This window comes from Sciurus carolinensis, chromosome 12 (assembly GCF_902686445.1).
Source record: "Sciurus carolinensis chromosome 12, mSciCar1.2, whole genome shotgun sequence".
NCBI classification, from domain to species: Eukaryota; Metazoa; Chordata; class Mammalia; order Rodentia; family Sciuridae; genus Sciurus; species Sciurus carolinensis.
In genome coordinates, this window is record NC_062224.1 from 85,973,075 (window position 1) to 85,996,819 (window position 23,745).

The following is a 23,745-nucleotide window of genomic DNA, read 5'->3' on the forward strand; positions in this document are numbered from 1 at the left end:
AATCCAAGCGTGACTGCAGTTACTGCTTTCCCTTTTCTCAGCCATCCCTAAGAGCATTTCACAGAACAGGTTGGCACACCCACAGGGAAATCTACTGATCCACAAGTCCAGAGGAGAAAAATCCAGACCAAAGAAGGGAATACAGGCATTAGTCCTTTTTTGCAATATCTTGGGCAGAACACCGAGCTCATCTCTCCAGAATACCGATTACTGAAAGGACAGGGGAAACTCTCCATGGTATTGGCATAGTTGTGCAGCAACCCAGTGATCTCCAACACTGATCCTAGTTCTGCAATTTAATGTACCTCTTTATGTATTATTTGCTCAGTGCAAGAAAGACCAGGAATTCTCCGGGTTTCTTCTTCTGCAATTTGGTGGGGTCAGATGAGAATAGCAGTGTTTCTGCAAGACACATTGATTGGGTACTTATCTCAGCCTTGGAGGGTCTTAGTTATATATGATGGGCCTTGATAAAGGCCTACGTTTCTTATGGGAGCAAGCAAGAAAAACCTAGATAAAGATCTCATTTTCTGGATCATGAGATTCTTAACTGTATTCCTGAAAGAGAGTAAATTCAGCAACCCAAGGCTATAAATGAAACCTAAGGGCCTGCCCAGGGGAGAAGATACAGCGGGACCTGGAGCATTTCAGAGATTAGAGAAGTTCCAAGCACCTGTAAAGCTGCCACTGGGCCAGATAGAACCCTGCCTGACAACTCGATCCCCGAAAGAGTTCTGAAAAGTGGGATTTTCTCCAGGCCTCTAACCTTCAGAATGGTGGACACAGGCCCAGGCCACCAAGAGCTGCCTCTGGGGCAGTTCCCAATTGGTATGCCCCTCTCCCCTTACCCAGTTCCCTGACCTTCCAACTGCTTTGAAGGGTGGCAGGGCAATCCCCTTTGGGAAGGTAGGGTAAGCCGAGGGGACCAGAGCTGTTGGAGAAGGCGTTGCTGAAGGCTCACTGGTCCTGTACGGTCTCATTTGTCCCTCCCAAACACGCCGGTGACTTGTACCCCGTGCACAGATGAACCTGAGCCAACGCGTTGTCTAGGCCGGGGCTTAGTAAGTTCAAGGGTTAGGACCTGACTCGCCTGAAAGAGTCATCTTACTCTGGCTCCCAAGGTATGCCCCTTACAGTCTGCCACAGGGACACGCAAATTTGAGCGCCCCAACTCTTCCCTAAGGCCCCAGTTTATCACCGATCTGATTTCTCTGATTACATCTCCTCCTTCCTGTCTTGCTGACAGGGAAGCCCTAGAAGTCCCTCCCACGTGCAAGACTTTTCTCCCGCGACCGCGGCGGCGACAGGGCGCCCAGTGGGACCACAGCGCGGGCCGCAGGCGCGCCTGGAGTCGGCGTCTCTGCTCCCGCTCCCGCCCGCCGGCGGGGCTGCTGGTGTCTTGTGGGGGGGCAGCGCCGCGGGGCTTCGCGCCGTGACATCAGCCCTGCTGTGGTGCGGTGTGCAAAGCCTACTGGTTGGCGTGGCGAGGGACACGCCTTCCTGGAGCGGAACAAAACGGCGCGCAGGCTGGGCGCACCCAGCCACCGCTTCCGACAGAGCCTGCCACTCGCGCCAGCCGCCGATCGCTGCCAGGTGAGTGCGCCCGGCCACCTCCCGAGCATCGCCCGCCTCTGTCCCCTGCGGCCGTCCCCTGCAGGGACTCCAGGGACGCACCCATTGCCTCCTGATGTTTCCCGCCCCGCGGTGGCCCTGGCGGCTGCAAGGAAAGTTTGGAGGAAAAAAGTGACGCGAGCCGGGACCGTCGCGGACGAGTTGTGAGAAGTGGCCGTAGTAAGCTAGGGCGGTTTTTCTTTTTCCTGGAGACACTGGGTCTCTACTCAATCCCGGGCTTCCTGGACACAGTTGGCTTTCGTGTGTTCCTGACCCAGGGCGACCCGGCTCCCCCCACCGCCTGCAGGTCGGGCAGAACAATTGGCAATTCTGCGGGCCACTGACGCTCATTGTATGGCAGAGAGATGAGGGCATCCGTGCCACCCCTCCCACCGCCTCCTCCTCTGGGACAAAGTGCCAGCGGGTGGGATGGGAAAACATCTGGCTTCATAGGCCTGGTCTTGGGCATCTGTGCCTCTGAACGCAGGTGTTTTCCCTTTTCTGAAACAGCCTTTCCTCTTCCCCCAAGTGGTGGTGCTGGGCCTGCCCAGCACTGAAACCTGAAAGCCTTCAGTGAGCTGGTGTGGCCTCAGCCGGGAACGCGGGCCAGTGAGAAAGGGGCTGATATTGCACGTTTAAGCAAGCTGCAGTATGTTACCCAAGAAGCAACCCACTGAGGCAGGTACCTTATCCAGTGGCACAGGCCTGGCATATTCTGCAAGTGTCTGGTCCTTGTGCTGTTGTAACGCAGTCAGGTCTGTGCCGAGGCTGGGAGCAATAGGTGAACTGGAGCTCAAGGCCCTGGGCTCTCACCACTCACCCCCTGGGGAAGAAAGAATAGTCAGGCCTTCCCCATGGTGAGAGGTCACGGCCTTGGGATCTTGTCACACTGGCATGGAGGAAGTCCACTCCACTCTGGTACAAAGTTTACCATGAAGAAGTAGCGAGGAATCTTGATGAGAGATCGGAAGGCAGACAGTTTTGACTCTTGGATTTGCCACTTACTATACAAGTGACCTTGGACAAGGGACAACTTCTTGACACCTCAGTTTCTTTCAGAACCAGAGCAGCGATCAGGTGCTGCCGTCTCCCTATCCACACCCCCTTCCTCTCAGACACAAAGTTGACTGGAGCTGTGAGCTGCCTCTCCGTCATCTCAGAGTCAGGTTGGGGATTTGACCCAGGTGTGATTTGGAGACGGGCGCTGAGCTTCTGGGCTCCCACTCAGCGGCTGCCTTCTGATTCTCTAGCCAGTCTCCTGCTCAGGAAGCTAGGGCCATGCCTTCAGAGAGACTGACCTGAGTCTGTGGCTCTCTTACTCTTTATCCCATTACTGCCAATCCAGTCTTGCTGCTTGGTCTTTCAGTGAAGGACCCTTTGCCTTGCTGTGGATATCCGGGGCGGGGACAGTCAGATGGAGAAGGAAGTTTATCCTGCAGAGGGTATGGTGTGGCCTGGAGGAGGGGGAGGGGAGAACTGACCCAAGGTCTCTGATGCCTGGTGTTGAGGGTCGAGGGAGGTTGTGTGGCTCAGCAGCTCTGTCACTGACCTACTAATAAAGTGCGTCAGACAGGGGTGCCTCAGTCTCTTTGCCTCTGGTCTCTCCTAGCACCTGCCTTTCTGGCCCAGCTGTTTTCTTTTGTAATTGCACATCTGCCTCTGGAGCCAGCCAGTCCTCCCTGGGTCAGAGTTGCAGCCTGGTGGCGGTGGGGTGGGTTATGCTGACACTTGGTATGTGATCAGTAAACATTTGGTGAACGAATGGGGGCAGGAATGGGCTTTCAGCTGAATTGTCCTACTGGAATTCATAAACCTTGAAGATAGTCACCAGTTTTTCCCTGCAGGTAGTGTTGACAAGCAGGTGTGTGGAAAGAAGCAAAGTTTTTATCCACTCTGGATCTCCTGGAAGGGAAAGCAAATTAGGAGGCTTTCTGGTGGACTATTAAAGTTTTAAGTATTTATGTAAACCTGGCTATGTTCAGTGTGAGAAGCTGGCTTGCTAGAGGCCTGGGAAGAGGTTTGTAGTGAACATTTTGAGATCCAAAGAGGTACAAGTGAGAAAAAGGCTTCTACTCCAAGCAAACCAGCTGTTTGCCATTATGCAGGCATATTGGAAAATACCTAGAGACAATGAGTGTTAGAATTGGCCTTTTCTTAAGATAATAGTAAGCAGATCTCTATGCTTACTGGTGCCAGGCCTGTGTTAAGTATCATGTTAAGTATTATCTTGGACAATTTATCAGGTAGGTGCTGATGCTTGCCATTTTACAGATGGAGAGACTGAAGCTCAGAGGTGAGAAGGAACTTGCTCAGATTGCAGCTGGTCCCCTGAGGAGTTGTCATTGGGCTGACACTTCTCTTTCCAGATTAACTCACTAAGGAAATAGCTGTCATTTGTGAAACGCATTAACTTTACAAGATACTTAAGACTTGTAAATAATTTAAAGGCAGATACGACCTTGCCATTTTTTTATGTGAATGAGGTCAGGAGTCCTGACCCTAGGTTTTCACTCAGCTCCATGGCTGGGGTGGGGGTGAGGGGAGTCCCACACTTGAGTTGCTAGCTATGCTTTCACCAGCTCTGATGCATGTTTGTGTTTTGGGACCAGGTTTGCAGGAAATAAAAGAAGCCTGGATAAGGGCCAGCTTGAGGGAGGGAGTGAGGGGGAGAGAGAGAGAGATCAGTGCAATCAGCACCACTGGGGGAGGGGAGGGGAGGGGAGGGGTCCTGAGTTCTGACAGGAGCTTTGCCTGCAGTTGCCACTTGTCAGGAATTTATATGGTAATGACGTGGCTTGGACTACGTAGCTCCCCAGGAATTTGTCTGACGCCAGCATTAATTCCCATGTATGGTAAAGTGTGTAAATACGGAGGCAGCTAGTGTTTCCAGACTCTGGCATTTCCAGGGCTTCCCAGGGGCCAGAGGCAGCGTCTGGCTCCTGTGTTGACAAGAGAGGAAGAAATGGAAGGTCTGCAGCTGGAGCATCAAGTCAACCCCTGGGTGGGGGCGGGTATTCTTTATGCAGGGGTGTCATGGGGTGGCGCTTCCTGAGATGTCAGCTGCAAGCAACCTGTGTTTATGAAGCCTAATTGCTCATTTGTTTTTCTTTTTAAAAAATGAATAAAAGCAAAACAATTCAGACCTTTTTGTTCAGCGCTTGGGACAACCAACTGTTACCACTCTAAGTTGACATCATTCCAGACAAAAGTCAAGAAACTATCTGTTAATTAGTCTGCAAAGCCTTGTATGCTATAGGATTTCCTGTACATATTGAGGTTTCATGACCCGCAGATTTCTGAACTCTCCAAGTGGAGAACTCTGCTACAAAATGGCCTCAGGGAATTAGTGGGGAAAGGGGAACGCGTAGCATTACCCTTGGCAGCTCACAATCCCACAAGAGTCATGGAGCATGGATTTGAAAAGAGAGAAGTCGTGCCACAGAGCGAGGGAGGGTGCTGAGCTGGTTCCAGTCATGTTCTGGGGTATATGGACCTGGAGCCGTGAGTGCTCAGTGATGCTGGTTGACTTCTTGGAGAGGTGAATCATGTACAAGGTTCCAAAGAAATCATGTAGTGGGACATATAAAGTTGTGGCCAAGCCTCTCCCTTTTTCCTATTGGCCATCCCTTGTGACTGTTACCTTCAGGGAAGTCTATTTCCTAGGGTCACAAGAGTCACTTCTAATATACAGGCTCTGTGGACTCTGAACCAGTGGGTCCCCTCATTCTCTTTCTGTCCTTGGTTGTTCTCTGGGCATGGGGGCTTGGAGGAAGAGGCTGAGCTGCAGGGTTGGAAAGGATGACAGCACTCCTGTATACCTGGCAGATACCAAACAGGTCACGTAATATGAGCAGCATGTTTCTAACTAGATAAATACTTGACAGGTCTCTACTGGACCAGGAGGGTGGGAACTTAAGCCCTGGGCCCATCAGTCACCCTTTGGCCCTAGGGAACAAGTGATTATGAAATGGGAGAGATAGGATTTTTCCACAGGAGAAAAAAAAAGAAGTGGGATGATTTGTCAAGGGTTTGATGAGAGGGGACCTCCTTTAGGCATTGGTGGCTGGCAGTTAAGTTATACCTCCCTGAGATGATTTCTTAAACTTGAAACATGACCCACTGAACATATGACCTTTGCTGACTTTCGTGAGATTTGGGGTGAGCACCAGAGTCTGTTCCCTGGTCCACCCCCTGCTCTGCTGTTGGATAAGCTGCCATCTTGGATTTCTCCTCTCAAGATTGAGGATCTGGGTACAGCTCTTATTGGGACTTCTAGGCAGGGCAGCCAGCTGGAGATTGTTGCTTATAAGAAGAGGTCATTTTTTTTTTTTTTTTTTAGTTGTCAGTGGACCTTTATTTTATTAATTTATTTATATGCGGTGCTGAGAATTGAACCCAGGGCCTCACACATGCCAGGCAAGCGCTTTACCACTGAGCCACAACCCCAGCCCAAGGAGAGGTCAATTCTTGACTTCTGTTCTTTAGCCAGCCCTGAGGATCCTGACATTTCAGGTAAACAGCTGACTGGATATTTCCAGTTATTCAGCAGAAAATTCAAGTTCTGTTCTTTGTTGAGATTATCAACACAGTGAGTGAAGTAGGACAAACCAGAACACAGACAGCAATTCCCAGTGAGAATATAACTCCCTGAAGGGAATACACTGGATAGTGTGAACACAGAAGATAGTACTGATTCTTGATTATCCAGAGCCATATACAAGAGGTCCCTGCTAGCTGGGCACAGTGGCGCATGCCTGTAATCCCAGTGTTTGGGAGGCTGAGACAGGAAGATTACAAGTTCAAAGCCAGTCTCAGCAACAGTAAGGTGCTGGGCAACTCAGTGAGACCCTGTCTCTAAATAAAATACAAGAATAAGGCTGGGAATGTGGCTCAGAGGTTCAGTGTCCCTGAGTTCAATCCCTAGTACCATCCTCCCCAATAAAAGGTCCCTGGTTGTGGACTCAGGTTGCCAGGGCAACTGAACCCCATAGAAGGGCAACAACTTGTCCCAGACTCCTTAGTTGGGCTGAAAGACAAGTCAGGAATTCCTGGTCCCTATTTGATACATTGATTTTCAAGCTGTGTTCCTTCCAGATGTGACCTAGCTGTGAAGGAAGGTAGCCATCTGGCCCCACATCTGGCAGGATGGTGTTAAGGTTTGCTTGGGCCAGTCCCATTAGTAGGAAATCAGAGGTGTGAGCCCTATGGGGTGCCAGGGGCTGTGCATTTATTTATTTATTTTTATTCTTATATTTTTGGTTGTAGATGGACATAGTACCTTTATTTTATTTGTTTATTTATATGTGTTGCTGAGGATTGAACCCAGTGCCTCACACATGCTAGGCAAGTGCTCTACCACTGAGCCACAACCCCAGCCCTGTGCATTTATTTTTATACATTCTCATTTAATCCTCAGGATAGGATTGGGATAGTCAGTGCTTCCCCCGACACCCCACCGCCTTTGGTACCAGGGATTAAACCCAGGGCCACTCAACCGCTGAGCCACATCCCCAGCCCTTTTTTATATATTTTTTTAGAGATGGGGTCTCGCTGACTTGCTTAGGGCCTCACCAAGTTGCTGAGGCTGGCTTTGAACTCGCAATCCTCGTGCCTCAGTCCCTGGAGCCGCTGGGATTACGGCATGCGCCACCGCCACTGTGCTGGCTGTCAGTGCTTCATTTTAGAGATAAGCAAGTTAAGCCCAGAGCAGAAAATAACTTGACCCCGAATCTTTCAGCTAGGAAGGGCTGCATCTGATCCTTTTAACCCCAGCTCCCATTTCCCTAACCGCTGAACTCTGACCTAGGGAATTTTCTTTACCATACCCTCCGGCGGGTCTGCTGTCCCCTAGAACAGGGAAGTCAATTGAAAAGGAGCTAAGTGGCCCTCTGTCAGCACTCTGTGAACTGAGAAACCGCTTTCCTTTTAAGGCAACTCAACCTCTCACAGGCAGAATTTGGCTATTGGAAAGTAGGGACTTGGCAGAAAGGAGGGAGCGGGGTGAGGACCTGCTCCAGCTCACACTGCAGGAGCTCCCTCCAGCTGGGACTCGTTCCCCTATGCAGGGTCTCCTGGAGGGTCCTTCTCTGATCAGAGCGGGCAGGGAGCCCATCCACAAGGGCTATGAAAGCCTTCCTGGCTGAGGACACCATCACTACTTTTCCTCTCGAGGTCTAAAGCCATGTCCTGTCACTGGGCTCCTAAGGGAAGACCCTCCCCCCACATCCCCCACCCAACGCCCCAACCAAACGCCAACCTCAAAGGAAAGGCCTGGCCAAGAGGAATCCTGGGCAGATTTTCCTCCCTGACAGGTCCTTGGGCTTTACCCATTTCCCCGCCCCTGTTCCTGATTCCCTGGGGCCCTGCTGGATGTGGGCCCCTGAAATGGGGCCAGGGAGAACAAGGGTAGGCCTGTATGGACTGTGGGTCTCCCCCAGGAGGAGAAGGGCTTTTGTGTGTAGGAACAAAACGCTGCTTGGAACTGACTCCCCACCACGTGGTTAGGGGAACTTTCCTCCCTTAGGGGTGTTCCTAGGGGTATGAGCATGTCCCCTGCAGGTTCAGGGGGTTGGAAAGGGAGGAGAGGGACAAGGGAGAGAGCCAGCATTGAAGAACTGTACACCAACTGCATGCAGCCACTTTTAGCTATGCTAGGCTGCAGCGTGGGGCCACAGAGGACACAGAAATGCATTAGAACCTGTATTAGAATCCAGTTCTGTCTCTTCCAGCTGTGTGATTACAAGCAAGTTGCCTACCCTCTCTGAGCCTTGTTTTCCTTGTCTATAAAGTGGGCATATATTCTCCATCTTCAGGCAATGAGAGGGAAATGGGATGATGCACATAAACTGTCTAGTACATGGCAGGTAATAGCAGCAGTCTGGATGCCTTGGCTGGGTCACATCGAGGCACCTTGGCAGAATTAAGGGAGCCAACGTGGTTCCATGTGACTGATCATTTCCCTCAGAGGCTTCCTAGGCAGTTTCTCTCATATCTCATTGGCCAGATGTGGTCCTAGCTCTTCCTGAATCAGCCACTGGCAGGGGAATGGGATCACCACAAATGTCTGTCCCTAGATCTGGGGTGGGACACTTCCCCTGAGGCACTGGGTGGAGGGGGCGGCCGCCTGAATAGAACGAGGGCCCCCACACTGCAAGGAAGGTGGGAAGAAGGTGGTCAGACATGCGCTGCTGTTCTGTGGAATTTTCATTGTTCAGTTTGGCAGCTCCGAACCCTTGTTCCGCAAGTGCAGTTAGCTCTGGAGTCCTCAGGACGGGACAGGGCGGAAGGACTGATCAGCAGAGGCTGGGAACTGGCACCGGCCCCAGGTTATCTAAGATGGCAGAGAAGTCGCGTGCAATTAGAGGAGCCACATCTGCTGGCTGTGTCAGTGATGCGCAGGAGCCTGAGCAGCTGAGGTCGAGACAGGACCTGGAAAAGGAGACGCTGGGCTTATGCAGAGGCAGAGGTCCCTCCAGGGTCTGGAGGAGGACAGTGGGCCCCAGCCTCAGCCCTCTGCCTCTGCACAGCTCCCCCCAAGTTCTGTGCACAGGTGCCGCCTCAGGGCTTTCTACCTGCCCCGGGCTGCACACATGTCAAATGGCTATCCAGTAACTGAGATGGAGTAGCTGGGGACAGCTGGGAAGCAGTGGGACTGACTGCTGTGGGGAGACTCTAACACCAGGGGGGTGTGGTCATTTGCAGGCAGGGAAGACCTCATGGTTTCTTTCTTTTTTCTTTTCTTTTTTTTTTTTTTTTGGTACTGGGACACTTAACCAGCGAGCCCCATCCCCAACCCTTGTTTATATTTTATTTAGAGATAAGGTCTCACTGAGTTGCTCAGGTCCTCCCTCAATGACTGAGGCTGGCTTTGAACTTGTGATCCTCCTGCCTCAGCCTCCCAAGGCGCTGGGACCCAAGCCTCTGGGATTCCAGGTGTGCACCACTGCAGCCGGCACCTCCTGGTTTCTGAGCAGGGGAATGCTCCATGAGACAGACCTGGGAGCCACGTGCCAGGATGGACTAGGAAGGAGACTCCAGAAGCGGCTGGCTGTCAGGGTCGTCACTCTGAATGTGCCCCATGTGCACTAAGTAACTGACGTAAAGGCGGAGGGAGTTTGTTGCTTTGTCTAAGCAGAGCTCAGAGATGGATAGATGGAACTTGAGGCTGGGCTTAATGATGTTATCAAAGACTCACTTTCCTTTGTATCTCAGCTCTGTTTCCCCAGCTATCAACTTTATGCTAGGATCACCTGCCCTGTCCCCTCTTGTGACGACAGTGCTAGAGCCCCCTGCTCCCCTTCTTTGCTCCACATGGGGGTTGGGGAAATGCTCCCAGAAGACAGAATCATTTTTCTTTCAGAGCCCCAGAAATCCCTGTCTCACTGGCCTGGCCCATCCCGGAACCGATAACCTTGGTGGATGAGGTGAGGTCCAGGCCACGGGCCATGGCTGAAAACAGGATATTACTAAGAAAAAGGAGACTGTGGCAGAGGTCCTCTTCAAGCAACTGCTGTGACCTCCCGGGCAAGGCGAGAGAGCAGTGGGAAGGACAGAGAGGACAGGCACCAAGAGGTGGTAGAACCTGAGGGGCCTGGCTCCTGGCCTTGGCAGTGGGTCAAGGGGAGCAGAGTGAGCCACAGCTGGGGAAGGGCAAGGAACCCATTTCCTCCCAGATCTGAGATGAGATTCCTTAGTGAAGTGGAGGATGGTCGTGGTACCACAAGCAAAAATGGAGAAGTCTGGAGAAAAACAAGGTTGAGAAAAAGGTAGAGAGATCAGATGACTCCTGTGCAAATCTGTCCCTGTGCACTGCCCAGGTGGCCATGCTCACCTGGAATTGGGTGTGGGCGTCTGGGCTTAGAGGAGAGGCCAGGGTCACAGGTATAGAGAGTCCTTGCAATGGAGGTGCCAGCAGGTAGGTGTGCATACCAGAGACTGGGGAGGGAGAGGGACTAGAGGGAACCCCAACTTTGAGGATGTGGGAGTGAAAATATATCTCTCTCCTCTGCTCCAACAAAACTTTGCTGGAGACTCCTGTCATCTGGGGGACTGAGCTGGCATCACCAAACCCCTCCTCCACCTTAAGCTCTGCTCCCGCCTGTGCACATTTCTCAAGCACTCTGCTAGGCCCCGGGCTCTGTGGAGACACACCTGTGCAGAGAACATGGCCCCAGGGTGGCTCTCAGTACTTGGGCATCCTTCACTCGTTCCTCAGCTATCTATTGAATACCTCTACACCAGGTGCTGTGCAGGGCATGGGACTCTACACGAGCGCCACCTGGGCCCCCTTCTTGATGTGAGGCCCATGTCCTCGTGAGGTGGGAAGCTCTCCTGTGGTGGGGAGTAGGTGTACCTCCATCTTTGACACCGACTCTCTAGCTGCCAGCACAAGCCCTGCTTTGGGAGGGTGTGTCCTGGATGTCACCTGCCTATTTTCAAGATTTCCATGACACAGGTTCCGGAGAGTTTTCTCCCTAGATTCCTTTGCCTCCTGGCTCTGGACACAGAGTGCTTCCTTTCCTAGAACCTGCACCCTTCTTCACTCACCTGGGACACCTGACACCCATCTTGAAACCTCCATCAGATGTGCCTTGTATAGAACCCCTGCCCTTTATGAACTTCTGACGAAAAGCTAGAAGGTCTTCTTCCTCCTGTCCTGTGTCTATAGGGTGAAGATTGAAGTGGAAGGAGAGACGCAGATGCTGTCAGCTTAAGGGTTTTCTGTGATCGCCATGTTCCTGTAGCATTTACCTTGTCTGCTGTTTTTTGCAAACCAGGCACTGACCAGTGGCAGTGCCTGTTTTGTAGTCTTCAATTTGTGTGTTAATAATACTTATTGAGCACCTACTATGTTTCAGGCCTTTGACATATCATATCTCATTTACTCTCCAGAAATATTCTATGTAGCAGCTTCATATTACAGGTATGGAAATCAAGGTTTGGGAAGAGCAACTGCTTCACCCAGGGTCACACAGCCAGTGAGTGGCAGGATCCAGATTGGACAAAACCTTCTGGCATCAGGACCCCTCAGTTCCGAGCCAGTACCTAGAGTATCTCAAAGTTGGTCCAGGCCACTTGTTTAGTCTTACCTAGGGTGCTTACTAAAAATTTGTATACCTCATTCTCAGGGATTATGATTCATCACATTTGGGGCAGTGTTACTAAATCTGGTTTTGCAAAAGCTCATTACCTGGTTCTGAAGCCTGAGAACAGTGTCCCTGTGTGGCTGTCTCCTGTGGCTCCTGGTGAGCTATAACTTACATACAAAAGAATATCTAAAAGTCTACATGAATATCTCAAAGAATAATGATAGAGGGACCCCTCATGTGACATCCACCCAAGTTAAGCAAAAACTTTGGCTGGGTGTGGTGGTGCACACCTATAATCCCAGCAGCTAGGGAGGCTGAGGCAGGAGGATCCCGAGTTCCAAGCCAGCCTTAGCAATTTAGTAAGCAACTTAGTGAGACCCTGTCTCTAAATAAAAAAATTTAAAAAGGGGGGAGTCTGGATGTGGCTCAGTGGTTAAGTGCCCATGGGCTCAATCCTTGGTATCAAAGAGAAAAAGAAAAAAGAACTTTGCCAGAGTCTCGCAGCCTCTCTGATAACCCCTGACCCACAGTGCTCCGGTCCCTGCCTTAGTCGTGACTCACCTAAGTCAGTAGTTCGTGATCTTCCTTTGCCTTTCTGCAGCCCATTTTCCACCCATATGTTCATCTGCCAACAGCTAGAGTTTTGCCCCTTTGTGAACTTTGCCTGAATGGATTTGTGTTTTAGAGTTCTGGCCTCTTTCGTGGCCCACTCTCTTGGTGACTTGTTCCCATGGTGACGTGTACAGTGGCAGCCAGTTCATTCGCTTTGCTCCTGCAGCCTCCTTCAGAGGGACCTACCCAGGGCTGGAAGCACAGCATCCACTTAGTTCATAGGATGCAGTGGCGGGAGGGACCCCCAAGAAGCACTGGAGGATGCTGGGGGAACCAGGGAGCACGGCCCCCACAGGAGTCCTGCCTATACCTTTGCTCCTCAGTCTCTGCCTTTGCTTCTTGATCACGGGCAGTCTGTGTTTCCAGCTCTGTGAACCAAATGAATTCCCTTTTTGGTGTCCCCTTTCAGAATGCCGAACTGGGGAGGAGGCAAGAAGTGCGGGGTGTGCCAGAAGACGGTGTACTTTGCCGAGGAGGTCCAGTGTGAGGGCCACAGCTTCCATAAGTCCTGCTTCCTGTGCAGTGAGTACCGCTGGCCCGCGTTGCCCAGGACCAGGCCCCGGGGGAGGCTGGCCTGTCTGCACCCCGGGGAACTGGTCCCGCGGGATGTAAATAACTTGACATTTGGCTGAGGCACAGCTGGGGAGGGAAACACTTAAGGGCCTTTTTGTTCCCTTCAGAAGTTGCTTTCTGAGGGGTGAACTGGCCAGGGCCCGAGGGTGGCGGCGGGTGTGCAGGGGCTGACGGCCAAGCTGGAAAGACTTGCTTAGGAAAACTTTCCACTCGGCTCCCTCTCCTCTTTCTCCCCGCCACGGACCTGTCATTTCAGAGGAAGACATTTTAGCCCAAAGTCTCACTAGGTTTCAGACCTAAATGATCCTTGGGTAAAAAGCAATCGAGGCCTCAACCTCATGGTGAAGGTCAGTGCGGAGGAGGAGCTGGGCTCTCTGTCCCTCACCCTTCCAGGTCAGCATGTCTCCTTCCCCCAGTCCCAACTCTACTTGGCCTGCGAGGAAGAGAGGAAGGGGCCCACCATCACTGCCATCCATCCTTAATAATCCCGAGTGAGAGTTGCTGCAGAAGTAGGAAGCCAGGCCCAAGACTTGGAGAGACTGAGAGAGGGCAGGCTGACCCAGGGACCCTGACCTGGATGCTCCACTGGCGGGTACCTGGGTCAGGTGATGTGTCCAGGAAGTGGTGACTTGGAGAAGCCTCTCCTTGGATTCCTAGATGTTTGGTTCCTGGTGCTCAGAGCAGAAGGTCCGCATTAGAAGAGGCTACTATTATGCCATGTGCGGTGTGCACACCTGTAATACCAGTGACTTGGGAGGCCGAGGCAGGAGGATCCCAAGCTTGAGGCCAGTCTGTGCGACTTAGCAAGACCTTGTCTCAAAATAAACAACACAGAGGGCGGGGAATGCAGCTCAGTGGTAGAGCACCTCTGGCTCAATCCCTGATACGCAAGGGGGGCATGGGTGGAGAAGAAGAGGCGACGATGGCAAGATATGTTTCCTTGAGGACCGGCTGAGTGGGAGGCTGTGGAGTGTCCTGGTTAAGCCCCAGGTTTCAGAGCCAGTCTGATCAGGGACAAACTCAGAATTCAGTTTCTATTATCCGTATGATGACAGACAAGTTAGCCACTTTCTCTCTGGTTGACTTTTCTCATTCGTACCTACCTCTTGGGGTCATTGTGAGAATTGAAATGAAAGGAACTCATAAAACAAACGAAGCACTTCAGGCATTTGTGAGTGCTCAATAAACACTAAGCACTCTCTTGGAGGCACGTGCATGCATGTGTGTGCACACACGCACCCACCACTCAGGGGTCAGCTGCAGAATGGTTTGATAATACGAGAGTGGGAGTTGGAGTCCCAGCCCATCTGATAGGCCCAGGCAAGGGGGTGGGCTGTCCATCCTGCACCACATTAGATCAGTCGAGAGATCTGAGCTTCCTTTGTTCTCAGGGAATTTGGGCTCCAAAGTAGGCTCCAGGTAGGCCAAGGGCCACCTCCTCACTGGATGTTCTCCAGATCTGCTGCCGGGCATGCCGGCCTGAAACCAGCCAGCACAGGGCCGCACCCTGCCTGGTGGACCTGGAGTGACAGCCGCAGGGCTCACTGATGAATGGGGAGTCCCAAGCTTCAGTGGAGCCCTGCTGGCTTTCAGCCTGCAGAGGAGGCCACACACAGCGGCGTCTTGTTATCAGCAGGTCATCGTTTAGCCATTTTCAAGCCATTTTTTTTTCCCCAGAGGGAATAAGAGAGGGCTGGGAAGAGGGTCCAAGCTGCTGGGGTCCCAAGGACCCTTCTCTTTGCTCTCGAATGTTGCTTCATCCTTGACTAAGAGGGACCAGCTGTGGCTAAGTGCTCCTGCCTGCGGAGGAACGGCTGTTGGTCAGGCATGGGGGGAAGTCAGGAATTCAGGCGGTGGCAGAGGAAGGAAGGAGCAGGGCCTGGGGCAGGGGGTGTGGGGGTGTTGGGGATGAGAAACAGTTGCACAAAGCCAGGCTGGGGAGCAGGGCCGCTGGGGGCCGTTATGCAACTCGCAGCCCTAGCAAACGGTCACGTGTCCCTCTGGGGTCTGGGGCCTGTGCGTCCTGGGTGTCCGAGCTCTAAGGGGACGGCACTGTGCTGCGTGTGCCCAGTCGTCTGAGGCAGCGTGCCCGCTTGCTTATTCTCAGTGCCTGGAGCTGCTCCTGGCACTTGTGGGTCCCCCACAAAGATCCGTTTAGGAATGAAAAGGGCATCCTTTCTCTTTTTCAGTCAAGCACTTTTCTAACAAGTGAACTAACTCATCCAGGTTTTGTTTGTTTGTTTTGGGGTTTTCGTTGCTTTTGTTTTTTAGTTTTTTGCTTAACATGATTTGGTGGAAGTGTATTCAGGTCTTCCTTGGATAAGGAATATATTCAAAATTCCCCTTGACTGAATCTTTGGTGGACCTTAGGAGGGAGCTATGTCATCTGGATGGGGTGGAGGGGCAGAGGGCCGTGTGGGGTAGCGAAGGCGGCTCAGTGGGTAGGAACGTGCTTCTGAGAGAATCAAGGCAGAGTAGAAAGTCCTGGGAGGCCTTGGCCAGCCCAGCAGGGAGACACCTGGGGGATGTCAGCTTATAGGCCCTAATGTCTCCTCCGGGAGGAGTTCCTGGGCCTGTTGCTGAAGACAGGCCTCATTCCACCAACCACTCTTATCTCTGCTTTCTGCCTTCCCTCTCTGGTCTTGGAATTCCCAGTTCAATTTAGGTCTTACAGGAAACAATTCCAGGCCAATTCCCGACTTCCCACCCTAGAAGGGAATGTTGAAGCCTTTGGCCTGTTGTTCCCTGGCCCTCCTCAGGAGCCAAGCCCCAGGGGAGGTGGCGGGAGGTTCCATATTTGGGTGGCCCTGAGTGCTGGAATGGGGTGGAGATCTCGAGGGTAGGACAAGAGGGTCCTTATTTAGTCTGAAGTCTCCAACCTGGGGCTCAGGGAGAGAGAGGAGCTGGTGGAGGGCTCTGGACCCTTTTAAAGGCAAGAGAGGACAAGTTGCTTCTCAGAGGGAGGTTGAGAGGTGTGGCTTCTTCAGTGGTGTCCTGGACTTCTAGCTCCACAAGGGGGTGTTTGAGGTTGCAGTTCACTGGGGCAAATTGAACTCCAAAATTTAAGAACTACTGTAAAAGCAAATTAAGCTTCCAAGATGAGACCTAAAGAAATAGAGTGAAGTTGAGCCTCGTGAGGGAAGAAGCTAGAAGTTAGAAACATATGATCTCTTGAGGCCCAGACCTGTCCCTCCCGCTCCCTGTCTCCCTATGGTGCCAACTTTACATAATGCTTGTAAGAGTAGCCAACTTCTATTATGCACCTATTGTGTGCAGGGTATTGTCCTAAGTATGTCACATGTAAGATCTCATTTAATTCTCAAACTACCTTTTGGGGCAGAAGTTATGTGCATTTACAAATGAGGGCCCTGAGATCAGAAAAGCAAAGGTATGGACCCAACGCCACACAACTGGAAGGGGAGAGTGCTGGGATTTGACTCCACTCTACCTTTTAATGTTTGATAGCTTGCACAACTCACCTGCGAGATGGACAGGAGGATGCAGGAAGCCCTCCAGGTCACCCCATTCAATCTCTTACCCCGGGAATCAGGGAAGTCTTCCCAGCGTCCAGACTCACATCTCCCTGTTATGTCTGAGACTAAAAACTTGAGTTCTGTTGTGATTAGCATGGCCTACATTGCATTCAGAGCTGACCATGTTGGGCTTTTCTTCAGGACATGTCACTTCACCTGCATCCCCTCCCTAGTTGCATCCCGACCCCTGACCCTCACCAGCATGTGCAGACTGTCTCCTCTGAATTCCATGGTTGGAGGCTGGAAAACCCTGCCCTTATTCCTTCCTTTCTTCTTTCTCCTCTCCTGTTGGGACACTTGGTCTCTGTTAAGGGCAGAGTGAAGAACTTCACTTGGCATTCTGTGGTTTAGAGCCAACTTAGGCTGTTGCCTCTGAACTGTGGGATGCATCACAGGTACAAGGGTATCAAGGCCTGAGGGAGATTCATAGATTCCTGGAGGTGGGGGGGGGGTGGCCACCAAGAGTCATACAAGCAGATTCCTCCAGCTTATTGGCCACCCCACTGGCCTCCACACCTATGCTGTTCCTGAAAGGTTAGGATAATTTGTATGCAAAGTGGCACACATCTGTAATTGCAACTACTCAGGAGACTGAGGCCAGAAGATTGTGAGTTCAAAGCCAGCCTGAGCAACTCAAGAGACCCTGTCTCAAAATAAAATATAAAAAAGGACTGCGATGTGGCTCAGTGGTTAAGCACCCCTGGATTCAATCCCCAGTACCAGAAAAAATAAATAAATAAAGGACTGGGGATGTAGCTCAGTGGCAAAGCATTCCTGGGTTCAATCTCTAGTATCAAAAACAAACAACAGGAAGCCCCAAAGTGCCAGAGAGCTTCAACTGCAGGAGGCTGCAGGGAATAAGCCACTCACTCCAGCTGTGATTCACCATTCCTGTGTCCCCCTCATAGTGGTCTGCAAGAAGAATCTGGACAGCACCACTGTGGCTGTGCATGGGGAGGAGATCTACTGCAAGTCCTGCTACGGCAAGAAGTACGGGCCAAAAGGCTACGGCTATGGTCAGGGTGCAGGCACGCTGAGCACTGACAAGGGGGAGTCCCTGGGCATCAAGCATGAGGAGTGAGTATGAGATGTTCTCGCACTTTTTCTTGAGTTTCTCTCCCTGCCTTGTTATAGGACACATTTTCAACCACATTTGGTTAAACAGTGGAAGGCTCAGAGAGCATTTATTTAAAAAGGAGTTATAGAGCAGGCTACTGGATCTGCTGGGGACCTAGCTTGGAATGTAACGGGCCAGGGTCCTCCTTGCATGCCATATTTTTATAAGCATCAGAGCTGGGAAGGGCCCCAAGAATTACTCAGTTCAATTTCCTCACCATATAGATGAGAAAACCCTTGGGGTCCCCGGCAAGTGTCTGAGCCAGACCAGGGATTTGAGCAGTACCACCGCCACACCAGCCTCGCTTGGCCCTGCCATCTCTCTTGCAGAGGGGAAGTCCTTGCCTTGGAAATACCACAGGGTGTCACTGGGTCCCCACCCTCCCCCTAAAACACTCCCTGACCTCTGAGCTGCTGGTAGAGTGGCTGTTGGCGGCAGGCCGGGCTAGTTCCTCGGCTCCAAGGGGATGGGTGGAAGTGATGAATGAGTTACCACTTTTCAGCCAAGGTCACTGACCCAACAGGAATGATTTTTCAGCAGATTTCCTCTGGAAAGAATCTGATACTAGACCAGCTGCAGAAATGAGGGGCAGAAGAGGGCGATTCTTAGCAAATGAGGTGTGAAGTGATTTCAGGGTTTCACTGGGTGGCTGAGGGAAGTTTGATGCTTCAATGAAAATAACATTGTGCTGAGCCTTGGTTTGTCCCTGTGTAACACAGGAGATGACACTAGAGGCCCAGGTGGCCCTAGCTCTGTGACTCCTGCTGGGAGAGCTGCTCTGTCCTGGCATGAGGGGAGGGTGGGTCCTGTCCTAGCAGGACCAGCCCCACCTGTATTTGTCAGCATGTCATCTCCCCACATGTCCTTCTCCACACAGAGCTCCTGGCCACAGACCCACCACCAACCCTAATGCCTCCAAGTTTGCCCAGAAGATTGGTGGCTCTGAGCGCTGTCCCCGATGCAGCCAGGCAGTCTATGCCGCTGAGAAGGTGATTGGTGCCGGGAAGGTAAGGCAGCTGCTGGGCACGTTGAGAGGGGAAGGAGATACCTTTCTAATGTGGATCCCAGAACTTTGCCACTGGTGACCCTAGCTCTGCTCAGGGCATCCTGAGCCCTGACCTTTAACCCTTTCCCTTCCTGGGAAGGAATACCCTTTGACACCGTGGGTTGCTTTCCCAGTCTCCAAGGAGCTCACATCACCTATGAACAGTAACGTCCCCAGCATTGATGGCTTATCTATTGACAATTCATAGGGAGTTGCAAAGATCAGTCTGTACTCTGGAGTTGAGGACCACAGAATCTAGGGGTATGGATGAATTTCAGAGTTTCCAGAAGGCCCCTAAAAGTACAAGCAAAGTTTTGGGGGAATGTCTCTGGGAAGATGATCCATAACTGTCATCAGATTTTTCAAAAGGATTTGTGATTCCCCAAATGTTAAGAACCATCCAAAAATATATGTTCTGTTTCATGGGATGTGTACTCCCAGAAACCCACCCCTATACTCCCAGGACAGAGGTTGTCAAAGTTTGGGGCCTATCAGAGCCTTCTGGGAGACTGTTCGTAATTGCCAGGCCTACCGTCCTCTGTAAGATTCCAGTAGTAGCCCCAGTCACAGCACACAGTAGAAATCACCTCAGGGCCTACTGTTCAAACTGCTGATCACATCCCTCTCTCAGGCTGCAGGGGGCAAGGAGCAGGAGAATTCAGGCCCTGGGAATTTGCAGGCTCACATTAATAGTTAGAAAACCACAGACAAGGAGCTGGGGTTGTGGCTCAGTGGTAGAGCACTTGCCTAGCACATGTGAGGCACTGGGTTCGATTCTTGGCACCACATATAAATAATAAAATAAAGGTCCATCAACATCTTAAACACACACACACACACACACACACGCACAGACAAGGACTCTAAATTATGTGGCCAAAGAGGATTTCTGAATTGTCACAGGAGGCCTGGGAGGAGTGACTTAGCCAAGATCACACAGCATGCTGTTGGGCCAGCTGGGCCTAAAGTCCATCTTTAACTCTTCTGGATTTGGTCTTGACTTTCAAGGCTTTTTGACCTTGAGGAAGAGGGCCAGAGGGAATGAAATGGGGAACTAACACTTAGGCCAAGTCTAGATCATAGCAGACTCTCAACCCTCACAATTACTGTTGAAGGTGGGGATTATTATTTCCATCTTTAAAAGAAAAGTGTACAATGTAGTGCCTGGTATGTTGCTCAATACAGGTCAGCTATTATTATTATTATTATTATTATTATTATTTACTTTTTGGGATTGTCATGAAATCAAAATGGAGATTCCTACATTGATTAAATTATGTAAAAACAGGAGACACTACTATTATAATTACATTGGGTTTTTCTTGTTTTGTCTTTGAGAATAGAAAATTGCCAAAAAGTACCTAAGAATTACTATTCTCATCACTTAGGTTTTAAGGAAAGTTAAGGTTGTTCTAAGGAGCAGGATAAAAGAATTTTGCATTCAAGCGGAACAGGCAGGGATAAATTGATACTTCTCCTTTGCCTGGGTCATGGAAGCAATATCCAGGAGCAGGAGACCTTTCAGGTGTTGTATGAATGAGGAAGTAGATTGAGTTTAGGTTTGGCGAGTGGCTAGAACATATGAGGATGGGTAGAGATCTAGGTGCCACTGAGTCCTCCTCCAGCCTGGGGAGCTGGGGCAGAGCCTCTTCCTTCCAGAGGAAGAAGCAAAGGCTGGGGAACTGTTGAGGTTGCACAGGCCCCTGAGGGGAGGACAGAGACCTAGGTTCTCCCACATCAGTTTCTTGAACCCCACTGCTGTCCTGGGAGTAGGAGTCAGTGGGTGAGGCCCAGCAGCCAGGAAATCTGAAAGGATCCAGCTTCCTTTCTCACTCTCCAGTCTGGGCACTGGGCGGCTGTGCTGCGGAAGTCTCTCTGCCCTTAAAAGGCATTGTTTTGTCCCGTCTGACTGCTGCCAGCCCCTTACTTTTCCTGGGTTTAGCAAAACTGTCCACACATCAGCCTCAGGCTGCTCAGCTGTTGCTGATGGGAACCAGCTGCCCAGTGGTCTGGCTGTGTGGGGCGTGGGTGGTTGCTCTGCACAGACCTGGGCCTTGCCTCTTCCCTGGGAGGTTGTTTGCCCTATACTTTCTTAGGACACCACTCAGAACCACAAAAGGCCTTCTGTGGCCCCTGGAGGAACTGCGTTCTCTGGCCTCTTCCTGCTCAGTGGAGTGCATTTCGTAGACCCATTCTCCTTTCAAAGTAATACAGACAGCACTGACCCGCGATCTGCTCTGTTCCAGCCCCCAGCAGGCACTCGACACTGAGTGACTTATTTAGTGCTGCCAACTGCCTGCTGAGAGAGAGGCCATGCCACTCTCCAGGAGGTGATAGCCTTAGGGCAAATGAGACAATGAGTTCTAGAATTTTCGAGGCAAGGTTGATCTAGGAGAATCCCAATAACTGATGCCTGCTTTGTAACTGGGCATTGGATGTTTAATCCATTGGAATTCATATCCACTCTGAGATAGGCAGGGAGGTCTCCAGAGGAGGACATTAGGGTTGCTGTTCAACTAGTAAGTGGCAGAGTCAAGAGGTGTCCAGAGCCCTTGCTCACAACACTGATCCGTAGGCAGAATGGATGTGGACAAGGCTCGTCCCATCTGCCTGTGGAGGGAGCAGCTACCTGGCTGGTAATCTCACACCTTCGCCTGCCTTTTGTGGTGTAGCTGGTACCAATAACCATAGAACCATTGTGACACTTTATTGCAACACATCATTGAAGATGGTATGAGGTGGTGTGTTTGGAAAGCTCCCACCTGCTGTCTGACAGCAGCCCTAGCCCAGCAGGCGACAGGAAGTGCCTTCCACCATGGTTAAGTGCAGGGGACCGGCTGGGACTTGGGCAGCCTACTCACCGGTGGCTACATTAACGATTTCCTTCATTCCTTAGTCTTGGCATAAGTCCTGCTTCCGATGTGCCAAGTGTGGCAAAGGCCTGGAGTCAACCACCCTGGCAGACAAGGATGGTGAGATATACTGCAAAGGTGGGTAGTTTTGCTTCCAGTTGAGTAGCAGGCCTGAGGGGTAGGGAGACCCTGCAGTTATGCTTTTGCTGAATGTGAACCAACGCCTGGCCGTGGAATCCAAGAGCCAGAGCATCAGATGGGGAAACAACCCTGAGGAAGAGAGTGACTTGGCCAGAGTCAGGTGGCAAATTAGGGCAGGGATAGGCCTATAGCCTGGTTCCCTAACTCCCTAACCAGGGCTCTTAAGCAGATAAGGCTCCTTTCCTTGTTCAGGTAGTAAGGGAAATGGGTCCAGAGTGGCATCTAGAACCTCCTCACTATTGAGATTGGGGATATAGTAAAAGTGGGGGTGCTGGTGGACTTTCTTTTTGCAGAGGCCAGTCCCCAGGGGTGGCAGGGGGGTCTGATTGGGGGAAGGAGTGTGTCCTCATCACTCTCCTCTCTCTGCAGGATGCTATGCTAAAAACTTCGGGCCCAAGGGCTTTGGTTTTGGACAAGGAGCTGGGGCCTTGGTCCACTCCGAGTGAGGCCACCAATGCCTGCCACACCCTGCCCACTCCCGTGCTTCTCATCGCCATCCCCTTCCCAGCAGCCTTGGGGACCTCCAGGATTCTTTCTCACTCAGCGTAGCCGCACATCACTAATGACTTGAACTTGGGCGTCTGGCTCCCTTTGGTTGGGGGTCTGCCTGAGCTCCCACCCCACTAAGGAGCTACCCCTGCCTGGCACCTCACACCATCACCAGTAGGCGAAATCTGTCTTTTTAGTCTGTGTGGGAGCAGGCCCCGTCTCCCGATACTTCTCCCCACAGACCTGTTCTTAACCTCTTGGGCTGAGTATCCATCCTCAACTGGCCAAGACAACTATGCCCACGTTTTGGAGTCCTAAGCAGCAGCAACAGGCCAGGGAGAGGGAAACAGGACCAAGATGGAGTGGGGGAAGGCTGTGGTTTATTGGAACTCAGAGATTCTCTTCTGTGGGAAAGAGGGTGGGCTTCCTGGTGTTCCTCAGAATAAGCTGGGGAGTCCTAGCTCAGGAGCCGCTTCAGAGGAGCAGAGAGGCATGCCGACAGGGTCATGGCCATAGAAAGGAGACACTTGTTTCTCTAGGCCTCTTGCCTGTGAATCTCTGGAGCAGACACTTGGGACTGGAGGGTAACAACATAGGGCTTCTAGTTCCCTGTTTGTTGGGGGGCAGGAGGCTCCTAGAGAGACACTTCCAACACACATTCACATTATCAGTTGTTCAAATATTAGGGCTGCTAGATCTGGCCTTAACCATGGGTCCTGAGGCTGCCGTGGGCAGCTCTTCCCCATCCCAGCACAGCCCAGGCTCTTACTCTGTTGTCGCCTGGCCTTGTTCATCACATGTGAAGGGAGGCAGACAGATCCTCAGCCTTCATTCAACACCCTTTCCTTCTGTGCCCAGTCCTCAGGGCCTTCCCCCAACCCGAGACCTGCCCCTTCCACACCCACCCTTCTCCAGGGATTTTTCTCTGGCCACATCACCCCATCCCTTCCAGGGCCCCAGGTCAGGAGCAGCAGGAAGAAGGGGGAGGGGCTGGGCCTTGGGACTCCAGTGACTGATAGGACCACACTGTCTGCAGCACGGGCTGTACTCAAGCTGATTTCTCATCTGGTCAATAAAGCTGTTTAGAACAGAACTCTGGTGTCCCAATCCTGTGTCTATGTGTCTACGTGCCACACCCTGGGGACTGGGAGGGAACTGTATCGAAGCAATCACAATTAGCAGGAGGCCTGGTGGGAATGACTCAAAGACCATTCATTTCTGCTTTTTCTAAGGAAAACTTGCTTTTCACTATTAGTTCCAACAGAACCACACTACCTGGAGCGATACAATCAGCTGAATATCACTGCCTTGCCCCATTTTGCCTCCCCATTTGGGTGCAGGAACTGCCTGGTGTTGGGCATTGGAGAGGCTCAGCTAGGTCCCCAAAGTGTGCTCAGAACATCTCCCTAGTTTCGAAAGCTCAGTGAGAGAGGGAACTCAGCCAGAGGTAACTTCGAGTCAAAGCCAGGAAGTTTACTTCTGTAAACTTTCATTGAAAGATCCCCACAGCCACTTCCATGGAAGGCCAGACTCTGGAATAGGCTTGTCTGGAGGGTTGTAATGTTCCTCCTCTTACAGATACCGATGTGGTGCTTTTCTGCTGTTTTTTTTTCTTTACTGAAGG

At 51.5% G+C, this 23,745-nt stretch overlaps 1 protein-coding gene across 1 annotated transcript; it reads left to right on the forward strand.

The window, feature by feature from the left end:
• The first annotated feature begins 1,438 nt into the window (after positions 1–1,438).
• Csrp1 (cysteine and glycine rich protein 1) lies at positions 1,439–23,211 on the forward strand. Its single transcript, XM_047520684.1, has 6 exons — positions 1,439–1,593; positions 12,721–12,833; positions 17,326–17,494; positions 18,412–18,541; positions 21,476–21,569; positions 22,002–23,211. The coding sequence occupies exons 2-6, from the start codon at positions 12,722–12,724 to the stop codon at positions 22,076–22,078; spliced, it is 582 nt and encodes a 193-aa protein (XP_047376640.1). The 5' UTR covers positions 1,439–1,593; position 12,721; the 3' UTR covers positions 22,079–23,211.
• Positions 23,212–23,745: the final 534 nt, after the last annotated feature.

What these genes read in the sequence shown, in the direction of transcription:
- Csrp1 (XM_047520684.1), top strand. Translation starts at nt 12,722, where the DNA reads ATGCCGAACTGGGGAGGAGGCAAGAAGTGCGGGGTGTGCCAGAAGACG. An exon ending in TAAGTCCTGCTTCCTGTGCA is followed by an intron (nt 12,834 to 17,325) that starts GTGAGTACCGCT and finishes TCCCCCTCATAG; the next exon opens with TGGTCTGCAAGAAGAATCTG. An exon ending in TGGTGAGATATACTGCAAAG is followed by an intron (nt 21,570 to 22,001) that starts GTGGGTAGTTTT and finishes CTCTCTCTGCAG; the next exon opens with GATGCTATGCTAAAAACTTC.